The 18,216-nt window shown below is 42.0% G+C and overlaps 1 protein-coding gene across 1 annotated transcript in view; it reads right to left on the bottom strand.

Annotated features, from left to right (window-relative positions):
• Fkbp5 (FKBP prolyl isomerase 5) overlaps positions 1-18,216 on the bottom strand; it is a 104,421-nt gene that overhangs the window by 17,325 nt on the left and 68,880 nt on the right. The window contains exon 6 of the mRNA XM_042684000.1: positions 6,209-6,365. Within this exon, the coding sequence (XP_042539934.1) occupies positions 6,209-6,365 (157 nt within the window). The remainder of the gene's footprint in view (positions 1-6,208; positions 6,366-18,216) is intronic.

Here is an 18,216-nt window from a genome sequence, read left to right as displayed (position 1 = left end):
AGGCCAGGGCTCTATCACCAGAGTTACATCCTCAAGTCCTTTTGCTTTTAGTTTTCTTTCTCTCTCAGTCCCCCACCCCTCCAATAGGGTCTTGCTACCTTTTCCTAGGCTGGTCTTGAAGGACAATTTCTCTATTTCTGCCTCCAGAGTACCTGAGATTACAGGCGTGATTACCGTATCTGGCTTCTTTGAGAGTGTCTAACTTTTGCTCCAGCTGGCTTTGAATTGTGATCTTCCCATTCCCACCCTCTGAGTAACAGTGGTTATATAAAGGTGTGTGTCACTATACCTGCTCTCCTAACTTTTTATGTGTGTGTGCCCCGGCACTAGGGCTTGAACTCATGGCTTGGATGCTGTCCCTGAGCTTTTTTTGCTCAAGGCTAGCACTTCAGTCACACCTCTACTTCCAGCTTTTTGGTGGTTAATTGGAGATAAAAGTCTTTACCTCCCTCCCCCCAAGTTGGCTTCAAACTGCGATCCTATCTCAGCCCCCAAAGTAGCTAGGATCACAGGCATGAGCTACAGGCACTCAGCTCTCATTTTTTTTTTTGTTAGTTTTGGGGCTTGAACTCAGGGCCTGTGTATTGCCCCTGACCTTCTTTTGCTCAAGGCTAGCACTGTACCACTTGAACCACAGTGCCTCTTCTGACTTTTTCTGTTTATATGATGCTGAGGAATCAAACCCAGGGCTTCATGCATGCTAGGCAAACACTATTGTTAAGCCACATTCCTAGCCCCTCTCCTACATTTTAAACTTCAAGTTCTTTTTCTTTCTTTCTTTCTTAATTTCCTTCTTTCTTAATTTCTTTCTTTCGTCGTGGGGCTTGAACTCTGGGCCTGGGCACTGTCCCTCAGCTCTACAGCTCAAGGCTAGAGCTCTACCACTTGAGCCACAGTGCCACTTCCGGTTTTCTGAGTGGTTTATTGGAGATAAGATTTTCACGGATTTTCCTGCCTGGGCTGGCTTTGAACCACGATCTTCAGATCTCAGCCTCCTGAGTAGCTAGGATTACAGGTGTGAGCTACTGGCTACTTCCAATCAAATAAACATGAGGAAATACACATTAGAAAGGCAAAAAGGCACATCAGGAAACACAGATAATACAACAATACAAAATAGCTGCCCAGACACTCATCTGGAGATATACTGTTGGAAAATGGAGCTATCCTGTTGGAAAATGGGAGCGGTTTTTAGCTAAAACTGGATAAAAAACTGGGGATTTGCAAATTTACTTTTTAGAGCCATCTAAGATATCAATATATATGTTTATTTATATTTTTGTTTGTCATGGGGCTTGAACTCAACACCTGGGCACTGTCCCTGAGCTTTTTATGCTCAAGGCTAGTGGTCTACCACTTTGAGCCACATTTACAAATTGTAGATAGGAGTCTCGGGGCCTTCCTGAGCAGGCTGGCTTCAAACTGTGATCCTCTGATTTCAGCCTCCTGAGTAGCTAGGATTATAGGCATGAGCCACCAGGCTCAAACCTGGCTTCAAACAAATTTAAACTATACAAGAAGCATATACTTGCTAGAATGAATGGGTCTTTGGTAGAGGAGTTCTACTTGTCTGGTTCCAGGGGCTCCCTAATATGCCCAGCATATTAGTCAAGTATTCAACAAAATATATTCTATCTGCTAAGCTAAACTACTGTTTTTTACTAGCATAGTATGGTTGGAATTTCAGTCCTCACATTTGCTAGGCAGACATCCTAATGGCTAAGCCATGCCTTCAGTCCCAAACTACTTTTGAATGTATGAAATGATATTACAGAAGATCAACTCAAGCTTTCAGGGTATGTGTTGTGAAAGATGTCAAAACTGGGCTGATGCTGACACACCCAGTGGTCTCTGGGGCAAAGGAACAAGAATACACACATTCTGTTGCTTGTTCTATTTTCTTTACCTCTTGCCTCATTTCCTCAGAATAAATGCTTACTCATTGACCTCCACAGTTAATCAAGAAAATGGAAGCTGAAGGGCTGGGAAAGTGGCTCAGTGGTAGAGCGCTTGCCTTGCATGCAGGAGGCCCTGGGTTCAATTCTTCAGCACCACATAAGCAGAAAAAGCTGGAAGTGGCGCTGTGGCTCAAGTGGTAGAGCGCTAGCCTTGAGCTGAAGAGGTGAGGGACAGCACCCAGGCCCAGAGTTCAGGCCCCACGACTGACAAAAAAAAAAAAAGAAAATGGAAGTTGAAGCCTGCATGGTGGCTCATGCCTGTAATCCTAGCTACTCAGGAGGCTGTGATCTGAGGATCCTGGTTCAAAGCCAGCCCAGACAGGAAAGGCCAAGAGACTCTTATCTCCAATAAACCGCTCAGAAAACTGGAAGTGGCACTGTGGCTCAAGTGGTAGAGTGCTAGCCTTGATCTCAAGAGCTGAGAGAGAGCGCCCAGACCCATAGTTCAAGCCCCAAAACCGACCAAAAAAAAAAAAAAAAAAAGAAAGAAAAAGAAAGAAAATGGAAGCTGAAGCAAAGAGAGGCACAAAGAGACCTGGCAGGAACAGGGTGTGGTAACTTAACAATAGGGCAAAGGGTGTACCTTTAGCAAAGAAATAAAAAGAATGCAATAACCAGTAGGCACATGATGATTTTGAGTCCTGTGCTAAGAAGAAAAAAAGCAACTGTGTGTCATTCATCTTTGATCAGTGGTTTTTAATCAGGACTTTTTTTTTTCTTTTCTGTAGGTCGTGGGGCTTGAACTCTGGGCCTGGGTGCTATCCTTTCAGCTCTTCAGCTCAAGGCTAGTGTTCTACCACTTGAGCCAAGCGCTACTTCAGGTGGTTTACTGGAGATAAGAATATCACGGACTTTCCTGCCCAGGCTGGCTTTGAACCGTGATCCTCAGATCTTAGCTTTCTGGGTAGTTAGGATTACAGACATGATCTACCAGTGCCCGGCAATCAGGGCATTTTTAACCCTTCCTTGCCAGGTGACATCTGGCAATGCTCAGAAACAGTTGAATGTCCTACACTGCATAGGGCAGTCTTGGCTCCCAATAATTATGCCAGTGGTGCAGAATGTGAGAGAGAAGCCCCAGGAAAGGGGCCATAACGAGGTGGGAGTGTGAGACTGGGGAAGGGGAGCACCAAAGCCATCTTAGCTACTGTAAGTGGGGTTCGAGAAGACTGAAGAAAGGTTAAAGTGAAGTTATCTTTTCAAGAGGTAGGCGAACCATCATCCTGGGGAGGCAGAAATTCCTAACAATCTGTTCTGAGGACAGTCACCCTGACTTCCATGAGGCACGGGGAGTTTTGACTTATGCTAGCTTGGTCTGGGCAAAGAAAAAGGACCTGGGCCACACAATTTAACTGGCTGAAAAACATCACTACAAATGATAGATATGCCAAGACCTAACCAAGAGATAAACTGAGCTACTGTAACAGAAGAAATTTGGTATTAATGTCCTTGCATTACTAGTTGTCACCTGAGAGTAAAAGATCAAAAAATGACCATAGAGGCCATTAGGTCTTCATGTCTATCAAGAAGCACTTTCATGTAAAGTTCTTGTACCAACTGTTTCATTTCTACAGATGAAGAAATGGAGGCTCAGCGAGAAGCGCTTCTTGAGAAGCTGTCCCCCGTCCCCCCCCCCCGCACCCCCCCCCCCCCCCCGAGGCAGCAGCAGTCAGGATTTAAACTCAGACTCTGTGTGTCCTGAGAAGATAGTTTAATCTTTTGACTTATACTGCTTCATAATTAGACTCCATCACACCTTGGAAGTTTTATGGAGAATAAAATACAGAAGACATTAAGGGTACAGATTTTGCAACAGGGGCTGGGAAGGTGGCTCAGAGGTAGAGCACTTGCCTTGCATGCCTAAGGCCCTGGGTTCGATTCCTCAGTACCACATAAACAAAAAGAAAAAAAGCCGGAAGTGGTGCTGTGGCTCAAGTGGTAGAGCGCTAGCCTTGAGCTGAAGAGCTGAGGGGCAGAGCCCAGGCCCAGAGTTCAGGCCCCACAACTGGACCCCCCCCCCAAAAAAAACCCCACAAAACAACAACAAAAAAAAAACAAATTTTGCAACAGCCACATCACAGCACCTCTCAGATGCAATACTGAATGGGAAGGAGGGATGTAAAGAAGACAAGGGAATTTGCCGCATGGACACCGAACAGGCTCGGTATGGAAGGTGTGCAGTATTGCACACACATGTGCAGGTGTCAGGTCATAGAGAATGGACTTAGCACAACTTCTCAACATAATCAATAACTTGAAAAGAAAGTAATGAAAACTTATATAGACATAAGAATTTATGAAAACCTGTTGACTACTTTCATGCTAGAAATGATATGAAAATCTATCATGTCTTAAATGTAATTTCTTTTCTCTGGTGGCCCAAGGAAGAGAAGGGAAAAATGGAAGAGAAAGATGGCCATCTACTGCAAAAGCAATACTGGTTAATTTCTTGAGGGTGTCTACTGCTGGTGAGTTGACTGAGTGACCAGCATGACTGGCTTATGAGGTCAACACTGGTTTCCCCAGTTACGGAGGGGGAGTTAAGGAAGGCTTTGGCGAGTTCAGTAGTGAACCCAACTGCACACAGCTGATTCAACAGTTCAAACCTGCAAGAAACTACTTGGAGTGCTAAATGTAATTTCTATTCCTTTGTGCTATTACATCTGCAACATTTGCCCCCAATAACTGCCTTATTAGCTAGGTTATATTTTAAAATATAATGAGCTGACTCTTACAGCATTACATTCTTACAGCCCATATAAAAATTTATTCTCTTCAGGAGCTTAAATTTGTAAATATACTAGATTGTAAATCACACCCTTTCTCTGTGAGGTCAGAGTTATGACAATATTGGACTGCTAGTTTAAAAGTAATTAGAGGTTATCTGGATATGGACACAGAGAAGAGAGCTTGCACTGAGTAAAAGAAAATTCTCTCCAGGGCTGGGAAGGTGGCTCAGTGGTAGAGTGTTTGCCTTGCATGCATGAGGCCCTGGGTTTGATTCCTCAGCACCACATAAGCAGAAAAAGCCGGAAGTGGGGCTGAGGTGCAAGTGGTAGAGTGCTAGCCTTCAGCTGAAGAGCTGAGGGACAGCACCCAGGCCCAGAGTTCAGGCCCCACGACTGACAAAAAAAAAAAAAAGAAAGAAAGAAAGAAAGAAAGAAAATTCTCTCCAGAGACAAACAGCTTCTACAGGAACAAGTAGCTGTTAATAAAATACACTGAAGTAAGAATACAGTAGTGGAATAAGGAACAGGGTAGAGAAAGAGATTACATAAAAGATGCTTCAGAAAAGGCTTTAGAACTCAGGGTAGAAGCATTTTCAAGGGAGTTTTAAAAGGATAGGTGGTAGTTACATCACCACTTGAGAAATGTGATTATGGACCATGTGTTAGGACAAAGGAACATAGGTGACTGGCTTGGGTCAGAGGTGACACAAAGGCAAAAGAGGGTACAAAAGACACAATAGTACCTAATGGCAAGGGCAGGTCACCAAGAGTTTCAATAACTCAAATCCTAACTGGAAAAGCCATGGGGTCGAGGGAGGACACACTAGATAAGCAGATGCATGTCCATGCAAACAGATTCAAAACACCCTGCTTCCTCTCAGGGGTCCATTTCTCAAGAGCAGGGCTGGATTTATGGTAACATTTTAGATCTAAAAATACTACCAAATATGTTTTCACAAGACAGACTGTCAATGTCTGATAGTTCTAAGCTTGGAAGTGCTAATGGATATCCTTATGATGGGAAAAATTGAGGCAAAAATGAGTCAGCTCCATTGCCTTTCGATCCAGGAAGAACATGTTTTTTTCCCCCCCAAAACAAAACAAAACACCCCCCAAAAAGGGGAGACTCTATATAAGAACATCTAAATGCTGCTTTAACTCCCAACACCCACATGTGTTTACTGCCTCCTGATGAATTTAGAGAAAAGAGAAAAAGAGAACCTGCCACTTGTGAGAGGAGCCAATAGTGGCCTGAGTTAGCCAGGTGGCAGGTGATCACATCGAAAAACAAAGCTTGCCTGTCAATCCTATCCCTAACACACATCAACCAAGTAGACATTGTCACAAACTGCTGTGGCAGTGTAAGGCACCATAGCTCTTGGCAAACTGTACTTGACTCAATGAAATTTCTACACTGCTGTATTAAATTCATAGAACACACCAAAATGCTGAGTGAAAAAAACAAGTGTATCCTTTTTCTTCAGGTAACTTCACTGTGTGCTAAACTGGTGTGCTGCTTACCGTGGTCCAAGATATAAAATACACTGTTCTTCCCTCTGCATTTTCTCCAGGGCTTTGTCAATTCCAATTGGAATGTCATGGTCTTCTCCTTCACCAACAGTGAATACCACATCTCTGCAATCAAACATCCTTCCACCACAGCGGCCTTCCAGGTGGACTGAGGGTGGGAAGACAGGAGAGTCACAAAGCTGCTCCTACCACTGGCGGATTTAGTGAAGTGGTACATGGTGGCCACACATGTAACACGTACCATTTCCCTTTTCTCATTTCATTGAGACACTTGCATTATGTCTTGTTGAAGCTTAGCCACCCAATCTGAATGTTAAGAACAACCATATTTTTCATTGTTTTAGATTAAATGTATAACTACTGATAGTTACATCAGTAAGACAGCTTACAGAACAAAACAAATTTAGAACTGATCTAAGCCTACTAGGTGACAGATTCCTTACCTGCAAAACAAAGTCAAGATATGTTGGATAATTATTAAAATGCCACAAACTTAAGTTTGAATATATAATGGCCTCCATCTGTAATAGCATCTTGGCTTCAGATAATTGGGCACGAAAACCAAGTGAGTGGTTATTTCCCCAAGAAGACACACAAGTTAATTGCAACCCTTTGTTTTTTGAACGTCCTAATGGCATTCACAAATATTCCTGATTAAAAGTAGAAAATGTAAAGGCAATAACATCAGCTGGGTCCCTTAGTGGTAGTAATAAATGCAAAGCCTGGAGGAATCAATTGTGTACTGCAACTTCACAAATTACTTAATAACCTCGGTAACATGCTAAGAGTAAAGGTCAATTTCTTGGGGTTTAAGTCACCACACTGTCCAAATTCACTCAGCCTATTTCCAGGGTTAATTCGTGTCAGATCTTATTTCAAGAAACAATAGGAAACACACACACATATTTTCTTCATCAGTTAAGACTCATTTTTCTAGGAAAAACAATTCTCTGAAACCTTCCAACTACCTTTAGTGTTAATGGTAATTATGCTTTTTCATTTAGGTCTTCGATTCAGTAAGAAAAATGGTTGGCCTGTGAGATAGTGTATCAGACACCAAGCAATATAATTTCTCTCTTAGAAGAAAATTCTTCCCCTGTTCTCACTGTATTTGATGTCAGTGCCCCGCATCTTGTATAAACACTTCTCTAATTTGGGGAGAGGAAAGGAAAAAACAAAATGCTTAAATAGGGATATAGTTTGACCCATTGTAATAATGAGATGTACAAGACACTATGTTGAGAAACAATTTAGGCTGGGTGGGGGGAGGGTGTAGTTGTGGAGGTGGGAGGGAAGGGATGATAGGGGAAAAATAAAGGAGGAGGCAGTAATGCTTGGTAGGAAATGTACTCATTACCTTGCTTATGTAACTGTAACCCCTCTATATAATAAAAAACGTATTAAAAAAAGAAAATTCTTTATTATAATGGCCTATATGCAAACCTGTAATTTCCTAAAAGACTTCAAGGCTGGCTGATTATTTAGATAAGATCATTTGTTCTTTTATATTCATTACATGTCTAAAAACCAACTATTACTTTCCAAATACAAACTAAATCTCTTTTTTGGGGTAGTGGGGGGACAGTCTTACTATGTAGGCTAGGCTGGCCTTGAACTTAGATCCTTCTGCCTTAACACCTAAGAGCTGAAATTACAGTCATACCAGCCTAATTTAACTCTACGATCTCAAAGGCCCCTTGAAAGCTCTAAAATTCTGATTCTATGACCCAGTAATATACATCTCAATAAAGTCTAAAACTAGCTTCAAGCTTTTTTTTTTTTTTTTTGGGTCAGTCATGGGGCCTGAACTCTGGACACTGTCCCTCAGCTCTTCAACTCAAGGCTAGCGCTCTACCACTTGAGCCACAGCACCACTTCGGGCTTTTTCTGTTTATGTGATGCTGAGGAATCGAACCCAGGGCCTCATACATGCAAGGCAAGCACTCTACCATTGAGCCACCTTCCCAGCCCTTCAAACTAATTCTTGTGATTAATCCTTTGATCATATTGCCCAGACATGAAAAATGATATAAACTTTGAAGAGAAAACAGCAGTGTTATAGATACTGGGCCCAAATGTCACTGGGATACTTATGTTTTAAGACCTTCCTGATTTGCTCTCATCACTGACCCAGGCTAGTTGAGGAAATTTGGGTCAATCTACAAAGGGTCTGAATCTTGAGTTTGCTCCTCCAAACTATGACTAATGCTAGACTCTCAGTGTAGAGGCAGCATATGCATTTATATTCCATCCTCAGAAAAGCAAATATTCCCACTATATTGTATTCATCATTGGATCTCTCTAAATAAGTTAATCAGTAAATTCAGTAAGTTGCAGTAAATTCAAAGTTCTTCTGAACATTTAAAAAGTAAATTTGACTATCTCTGGGAATGTAGTAGCTTAGTAGTAGCGCTCTTGTCTAGTACATGCAAGGTCCTAGGTTACACCCCTACCACTGCAAAAAGAGAACACATGCTGGGCGCTGGTGGCTCACGCCTGTAATCCTAGCTACTCAGGAGGTTGAGATCTGAGGATCGTGGTTCAAAGCCAGCCCAGGCAGGAAAGTCCCTGAGACTCTTATCTCCAATAAAACCACTGGAAAACCGGAAGTGGCACTGTGGCTCAAGCAGTAGAGCGCTCACCTTGAGCTGAAGATCACAGGGACAGCGCCCAAGCCCAGAGTTCAAGCCCCTAGACCGACCAAAAAAAAAAAAAAAAGAGAGAGAACATATACACAAACAACAACAAAAACCAACCACTCCCCCCCCCCCCAAAAAAAAAAAAACAAAAAGAAACCAACAACTTGATTTTTTTCTTTTCTTCAGGGCTAGTACTCTACTATTTGAGCCATACCGCCACTTCTGGCTTTTGGTAGCTTATTGGAAATACAGTCTCACAGATTTTCCTGTCTGGGCTGGCTTTGAATCATGATCTTCAGAGCTCAGCCTCATGAGTAGGAAGGATTACAGACATCACCAGCATCTGGTGTTTACTTTCAAATACATGAGTATTAGAGGTTTTAGGGGGAGTCTAAGGCTTAAGATACTTTTCTGAAATATATGCTGATATTTGTAAAGGGGTTGAAAATTCCTAAAGTTTGTGCACCTAATTTTTTTTGGGGGGTGGGGGGTCGGTCATGGGGCTTGAACTCTGGGCCTGGGCGCTGACCATCACCTCTTCAGCTCAAGACTAGCTCTCTACCACTTGAGCCACAGCGCCACTTCTGGTTTTCTGGTGGTTTATTGGAGATCAGAAGCTCACATTCTTTCCTGCTAGGGCTGGCGTTGAACAGAGATCCTCAGATCTCAGCCTCCTGAGTAGCTAGGATTACAAGCATGAGCCACCAGGATCTGGTGATTACTTTCAAATACATGCATATTAAGAAGTTTTAGGGGGAGTCTAAGGCTTAAGATACTTTTCTGAAATATATGTTGATTTTTATAAAGGGGTTGAAAGTTCCTGTAAGTTTGTGCACCTATATATATTTAAATATGTACAAGAAATTTAATTTAGACTAATGGCCACATTTTTCATGAAAAAGGTTTGCTGAACAAAGTGAGTTTCAATCCATGTATTGTGTAATATTCCCAGTATTGAGATTTATTATACCAGTAGCTCACAACTTAAACAGATTTTTCTTTTTTGGCCTGAGGTTTATTGTTAGAAGGATCTTCCTCCCTAAAGGAGAATACATTTAGTAGGGAGGAAATTATCAGTACATTTGTTGTGGCTTTGGGTTGATCAAGTTCGAATGTGTTTTCAAAACAGGAAATCCAAAGACTCTGCAAAGGATTCCTGAGTGTGTGTCAGTTTCCTAGATGGGTTTTCAGCTCACATGTACTTGAAATGATATAAATAATTTGAAAATTTCCCTTTAGATTTCTTCACCCAGCACTAGGGGGAAATAAGAAAGACTGCTTACTAATAAACATGTTGAGAAAGACAAATGAAGCAAGAAGAAGAAGAAAAAAAAAAGAGAAAAGAAAGTACAATATTAGTTACAGCTGGTCTCCGAGACAACAAATGGTGGATACAGTGTCTGTGGCCATCTAATAGAAAGGTTAAAAAAAAAAAAAATCTGTGGCGGTTCTTATAAATAATACCTATGTGTATACTATTTCCCCCCAGTATATCAAATTCCCTGAAATTAAACCTGAACAAGCAGTAGCTGCAATGCCATAAAATCTAAGTGATATGAAGACATACTTATATGTAAATACAAGCCTCCACCTTGTAACACTGATGATATCTGGAATGTCAGAACAGTGGAGGTATCACAGCCTCAGGGCACACACATACATACAGTCCATTGATGCTTTACATCTACAAGCAGCAAAGGCTATCACTTGCCCAGTTAACTGGTTTCTAAACTTGGAACACTGGCGTGACAAGTTCTACAAGGCTGCTGACAAGTACTCCTAGCACTAAGGAGCCTGCCCACAGCCACGATCATGGCTCTCCTCTGGTGATATATGTAGAGGTGGCCCAGCTCCTGTAGATCCACTTACACTCTTTTCCTAACAATTGCTATCAAAGAAAACCGTGGCAGCTCTGGTTGCTTTTGACCTTGTATCTCTTAGTGCAAATACTCACGTAATAAATATTTAATAATAACAATCATGACTCATTTGAAAGCTCAGCCTCAAGGGCTCAGGAGGTCTGTTGCTAATCTCAACCAGCATGATTGATGGGAAGTACATGATCTATGACGTAGCCAAAGTGAATAAAAGTACATACAGGATGCTTCTACTTAGGGCTTTTTTGGTTGAGAAAGAAATAAACAAGTTAAAAAGAGACATTTTCTCTTGACTTAAAGTCTTTGTAACTTGAAGGAGGGGAGGGGGACGGAGGGAGTTCCAGCAAACCTCACAGAGTCAAACCAAACCAAATTACCCAAGTTTAGCTGCGCAATCTGAGTGTAACCACATCAAGTGTGCCTGGTCCGCTGCAAAACATCATTTAAACTGGAGCCTCTGACTTATTGTTCTCTTACTGCCCTAGAGCAATTTTGTTTTGAAGAGCACAGAACACCCTGTTCTGAATGTGGCTGGCACATGAACTCGATGTGCTGACAGCAATTTGTACTCCGATTAAAATAGGGGGAGAAAAGGAAAGAGTGCACAGCAGCAACAAAGACTGGAATGCAAGAACCCCAAAACTGCACAATTTGTATTTTAGGAAGCAAAACTGAGAAAGAGGCTGCATAACTTAAAAAAAAAAAAAGTGCTGTAAATGCTCCAGCCTAAAGACGTTAGCTCTGGTAAGTGTTTTTCCCTTTTCTAATTATAGTAGTTGGTGTCTGATAGCTTTGCACTCATTCCCAAAACAATTACTGGGTCAGAGGGATCTGGATGGGAATGCTTTAACGGGCATTACTACTAGACAAGACCGGTCATTTGGCCACAGAAAACCAGGTTGCAACAGGTTACTCCCACTCAGCAACGTTTCCTCTGTTGCCTAATTCCTGCCAATAACTTTCTCTGTGTCTCCTGTCTAAGGGAGCACATCTTCTGAGAGAGTATGATATTCTCTCTCTCCTCTCTTTCTCTCTCTCTCACTTGCGCGCACGTGCATGTGCGTGTGTGTGTGTGTGACTTAAACTCAGGGCCTGTGTGTGTGTGTGTGTGTATATGGGTGTGTGTGTGTGTGTATGTGTGCACTATAACTGGGACTTAAACTCAGGGCCTGGGCACTGTTCCTTAGCTTTTTTGCTCAAGGCTAGTGTTCTGCCACTTGAGCAACATCTCCACTTCCAAGAATAGGATCTTAATAACCCCCTGAAAAGGCAACAAGACTTATGGAACTGAGGGACACATGATAACGGAGGGCAGGCATAGAACCTGGCTACTGAGATAGGAGAACACTTATGTAAGTGATTTCTATTCTGTGGTCTAAACAGGAAGCATACGCTCAGCAGATAAATTCTCCACCAACACAAACTTATTGTTCTTGTCTTCCCAGCAGTATAGAACTTGAGTTAGACAGACCCGTATTGTATACTGAACTGATCCATCCTGCCACTTAATTGATATGACTTCAGAAATTAAATGATCTCTCAGTTTTTTCATCTGTAAAATAGGGATAATAACACTAGCTAACTCATAGCTATTGAGAGGATTAAGTTAGAAACTCAGAAGTTTGGGGACATAGCTTAGTGGTACAGTTTGACTACCTGGCATGAGATCAATCTGTAGAACCACAATAAATAAACACACAAACAAGATTTAATTTGTTCTAAATTAAAGCTTTAGCTAAATTAAAGTTTTAGCTAAATACAGAATTCATACATTCATTCATTCATACATCCATATGGGAGTCTACCATACCCAAATACTGTTATATTAGATATTGAGATGTACTCAATGTTAGTTATGAGTATTGTCCTGTGATAAGTATTAAGTTATACTAGATTAAGCATAAGAAGTCTGCATAAGAAAACATTTACTTTCTCTTTTTTGCTGGTCCTGGGGCTTGAACTCAGGGCCTGGGCATTGTCCCTGAACTTCTTTTGTTCAAGGCTAGCACTCTACCACTTGAACCACAGCACCACTTCCAGCTTTTTCTGTTTATACAGTACTGAGGAATCAAATCCAGGGCTTCATGCATGCTAGACAAGCACTCTACCACTGAGCCACATTCCCAGCCCAAAAACATTTAATTTCAAAGCATGTGTACAATTGCTAATAATAAGGCAATGTCTTTGTACATTATACAGTGCCTACCACAGATTTTAAGACCAGAAAGTAAGCCAGGTGCCGATGGCTCACACCTGTAATCCTAGCTACTCAGGAGGCTGAGATCTGAGGATCGCGTTTCAAAGCCAGCCAGGGCAGGAAAGTCTGTGGAGACTCATCTCCAATAAACCACTAGAAAACTGGAAGTGGTGCTGTAGCTCAAGTGGTAGAGCGCTCACCTTGAGCTGAAGAGCGCAAGGACAGCGCCTAGGCCCAGAGTTCAAGCCCCACGACTGACCCCCCCCCCCCCAAAAAAAAAAGAGACCAGAAAGTAGATACTTATTTAATGACTAATCTGAAAATAGGACATTAAGGGTGATAATTTATAATAATTTTTCCTTTTTTGACTCTATTAGTCAGCATTCCTATTTTAATAAGCCCCAAGAGGCTATTAAAATACATTATTGATAAGGAGCTTTTGTTTTATAAAACTATCCTGAAATAAATGATCCATTGGTTATTTTTTCCTTTTGAAACAAGAAAACACTATTTTCAGCTAGGCAATGTGGCTCATGTCTGTAATCTAGTCAAGAGGATGAGATCTGAAGATTGTAGTTTGAAGCCAACTGGGTAGGAAAGTCCCTGGGGCTCTTATTTCCAATTAACCACCAAAAGCCAGAAATGGAGCTGTAGTTCAAGTGGTTCTATGCACTAGTCTTGAGCAAAAATGCCGGGGCTGGGAAGGTGGCTCATTGGTAGAGCGCATGCCTTGCATGCCAGAGGCCCTGGGTTCCATTCCTCAGCATCACATAAGCAAAAGGAAAAAAGCCGGAGGTGGTGCTGTGGCTCAAGTGGTAGAGCGCTAGCCTTGAGCTGAAGAGCTGAGGGACAGCGCCCAGGCCCAGAGTTCAGGCCCTATGACCGGACCCAAAAAAACAAACGAACAAAAAATGCCCAGGCACAGCACCCAAGCTAAATTCAAGCCCTGGACAAGCACCAAAAACAAAATAAAAAACCAACCTCTCTCTCTCTATATATATATATTATGTATTTGTTTATTTTTGTCAGTCATGGAGCTTGAGCTCTAGGCCTGAACGTTGTCACTCAGCTCTTCAGTTCAAGGCTAGCACTCTACCACTTGAGCCACAACGCCACTTCCGTTTTTCTGGTGGTTAACTGGAGATAAGAGTCTCATGGACTTTCCTGCCTGGGCTGGCTTTGAACCTCAATCCTCAGATCTCAGCCATCTGAGTAGCTAAGATTACAGGAGTGAGCCACTAGCGCCCGGCTTCCGCCCACTTTGCAGATAACTTTTTAGAAGGAGCTTCATAATTCTAAAATATTTGAAAGAATGAACAGTCTATTTTGGACTAAGTATATGATATGCTTCACTATTTCATGAAAGCACAATCAAATAGTGTCAATAATTTGCTTTCTTCTTTCTTGAGTTATTTGCCAAAGGCATTCCACAGATACTTCAAAAAGAAGCAAAAACAACAACAAAAAAACAAAAACCCTTAGGAGATGGAGCTTTGGATGGAAGTGGTAGAGCACTAGCCTTGAGCAAAAGAGTACAGGGACAGCACCCAGGCCCTGAATTCAAGTCCCATACCCCTCCCCCCAACACGATGCACACACATGAACCATGACAAGAACAATAAAAAACAAAAAACTAGTTCTAAAAGATCTCAAATATGAGCATATATGGAGTCTTCTTGCCTCTATTTTCAATTTTTGGTATGTTTTGCTTTTGATGTTTCATTTATTTTATTTTTTAGTCGATGTGGGGCCTGAACTCTAGGCCTGGGCGCCATCCCTGAGCAATTCAGCTCAAGGCTAGTGCTCTACCACTTGAGCCACAGCACCACTTTCTGGCTTTTTCTGCTTATGTAGCGCTGAGGAATGGAACCCAGGGCCTCATGCATGCAAGGCAAACACTCTACCACTGAGCCACCTTCCCAGCCCTTGCTGTTTCATTTATAAAGTATATATAGCTAGGTTTTTGTTGTCAACATTTTCATTATATGAGACCTTCTGTCTTTAGTAGGAGATTTTCATTTATATTTTTTGAGGATACAATTGGTTTTACTTATGTTTCGGGTTTCCTATTAAGTGTTTTTCTGTTATCCCTCCCCCACTTTTTTTTGTCTGTTGTGGGGCTTGAACTCTAGGCCTGGGCGCTGTCCCTGAGCAATTCAGCTCAAGGCTAGCACTCTACCACTTGAGTCATAGCACCACTTCCGGTTTTCTGGTGGTTTATTGGAGATAAAAGTCTCATGGACTTTCCTGCCCAGACTGGCTTTGAACCATGATCCTCAGATCTCAGCCTCCTGAGTAGCTAGGATTATAGGTGTGAGCCACTGGCGCCCAGCCCCATATTCTTTTTTACTGAATTGATGAAGTTTTCCTTTATTTCCCCACTCTACACTGGTGATCTGAAAGTTCTGTGTCCTATCTTTACTAACACTTCTCATTAAATTTTTGGCTGGTAATTTGTATTAGTGGTAGAGTGTTTGCCAAGCAAGTATGAAGCCCGGGGCTTGATTCCTCAGTACCCTATAAACAGAAAGAGGGAAGTTGCGCTGTGGCTTAAATGGTAGCGCGCTAGCCTTGTGCAAAAGAAGCTCAGGAACAGTGCCCAGGCCCTGAGTTCAAGCCCCCAGGACTGGCAAAAAAAGAATCAATCAATGTATAGGCTTGGTGCCAGTGGTTCACACTTTTGATCCTAGCTACTCAGAAGGCTAAGATCTGAGGATTGTGGTTCAAAACCAGCACAGACTTTATCTCTCCAGTTAACCAGCCAAAAGCCAGAAGTGGAAGTGTGACTCAAGTGACAGAACATCAGGCTTAAAAAAAAATTACCTTTAAATAATTGTACAAATGAGTTGCCATTCAACAAAGAACACCAGCTTTGATCAAAAAAAGCTTCCAAGTGAGATCAAGAGGCCGAGTTCAAGCCCTTGTACCAGCACACTCTCTCTGTCTCTCGCTCTGTCTCTCTGTCTCTCTTTCTCTCTCTCTCATGGCCAAGTGTAATGGCTGACACCTATAATCTTAGCAACTTGGGAAGTGAAAATGAGGAGGACAGTAGTTTGAGGCCAACTCGGAAAAAGTCATGAGACCATCATCACGATCAATAAAAAGCTTGATGTACTGATATATGCCCGTCACCTCAGCCACATGGAAAGAAGCCCATGTAGGATCAAAGTCAAATCAGACTGGAACAACAACAGCAACAACAAAAAGAGCAAGATCCTTTCTAAAAAGTAGCTATGGCAAAAAGGGTTGGTATACACGTGTAGCTCAAGTGGTAAAGGGTCTGCACTACCAAGTGCAAGGTCTTTTGAGTTTAAACCCCAGTAATGAGAAGAGAGACAGACTGATAGACTTGAGTAAAGGAAGGAGGGATGATTCAGTGATATGATATTCTCATTCTCTAGTCCAAAAGTTCTAACACAGGGTCTTCTGAAGTTGATCCCTTTCATATTTTGGAACCTGGCCTTACTGGCTTTAGCTATGGAGCCAGAGAGACTCTAGGGTAGTAGGGTTCAGTCCTTGGCTGCAAACTAGAATCATGTAGGGAGGTTTTCATTTAACAGGTTTGAGGCCTGGCATCAGTATTTTTAAAAGCTCCCCAAGTAATTCCAATTCAGCTAAAGCTGAGAACTAGTGCAGTGGATGTTAACTGTTCCAGCTGTCCCATATTGTTCTAGAACAATCTTGATGATTGCCCCATAGCCTGCTTTGGCTCCCTTGCACCAGCTAATTGTGAGCTTGGAGTTCTGCCCAAGCTTGTTGAGAACACTATGTACCTCTGTGGAGGTCTTCTCTACACCTGTTTTGGGTTGGGTTTGCTGAAATTGGTTTCCAGCAGGCCAATTTCATCTACTTTACATATTCTAGAAATTCTTCACAATTCTGGTCCCATTTTCCTCTTTTTGAAAATCTCCCCTTAACTCTACTTGCCATTTCAGTAGGTTTCAAAGGGGAAGGAGATTCTCCCATAATGTGTAAGGTTCTCCTCTGAAACTACAGCTGTCTGCATCCTCTGCATTTCAATGCAGCTTCACACAGACCATGACCATCCTGTACAGCCAGTGTGTGATGGGCCACTTCTAACCACTGACACCAATAATCAGACTACATATCGATTCAGAGCCTCATGTCAGACCCATTTAAAGTGGCCATGCAGCCACAACTGGCAATTAAATGAAAGCACAATGACTACAGCATCAGTCATCCTAATCATGACAACGAGAGCACCTCAGAACACTGCGACTGAACACCTTTTACCATGGGAAAAGGACAATCACAAGATAGTCGTCTTATCTGACACAAAAAGCACCATGAAACAATCTAAAATTCATTATAAACATGAGATTTCTGATAGAGTAAAAATAAAAATGTCTGAAAAGGAGTAAAGCTAACTTATCTCTTTCACACAAGAGACAAACTATGAAAAGAACGCAAAAGGTTACAATTTGGTAAAAGCTTTTTAATTCAATACGTAGTACTCTTCAATAAACAAACCCTGGATAAATATCATTTAAATCAGATTATTATAAAAATATGAGCCAGGCATTGGTGGCTCACGCCTATAATCCTAGCTACTCAGGAGGCTGAGATCTGAGGATCGCGGTTCAAAGCCAGCCCGGGCAGGAAAAGTCTGTGAGACTCTTATATCTCCAATAAATGACTCAGAAAACTAGAAGTGTTGCTGTGGCTCAAGTGGTAGAGCGCTCACCTTGAGCTGAAGAGCTGAGGGATAGCGTTCAGGCCCTGACTTCGAGCCCCACAACCAACAACAAAAAGAAATTATAGAAGACTGTCACTACAGACAACCATGGATTAGATGTAGGAAAGAAGAATCAAGATTTCTTGTTTTGTTGTTTTTTGTTGCTGGTAGTAGGGCTTGAACTCAAGGCCTCAAGTTCTTGCTTGGCTTTCTAGTTTTTACAATATAAGCCAAACTTCCACTTGTAGCTTTTTGATGGTTAATTGGAGATAACAGTCTCTTGGATTTGTCTGCCTCATTTGACTTTGAACAGAAATCTTTGCCTCTTGATTAACTAGAATTATATAAATGAGCCACCAGCATTCAATTAAGGGACTTGGAATGTGGCTTAGTGATAGAGTGCTTGCCTAGTATACATGAAGCCCTGGACTTGATTCCTCAGTACCACAAAAACAGAAAAAGCTAGAAGTGGCACTATGACTCAAGTGGTAAGAGTGCTAGCCTTGAGGAAAAGAAGCTTGGGGAGGCTGAGTGCCAGTGGCTCACACCTGTAATGCTAGCTACTCAGAAGGCTGAGATCTGAGGATCAT

Source organism: Dipodomys spectabilis, unplaced genomic scaffold (assembly GCF_019054845.1).
Source record: "Dipodomys spectabilis isolate Male_0828 unplaced genomic scaffold, ASM1905484v1 ptg000085l, whole genome shotgun sequence".
In the NCBI taxonomy this organism is placed as follows: Eukaryota; Metazoa; Chordata; class Mammalia; order Rodentia; family Heteromyidae; genus Dipodomys; species Dipodomys spectabilis.
This window is presented reverse-complemented; position numbering and strand designations above follow the sequence as displayed.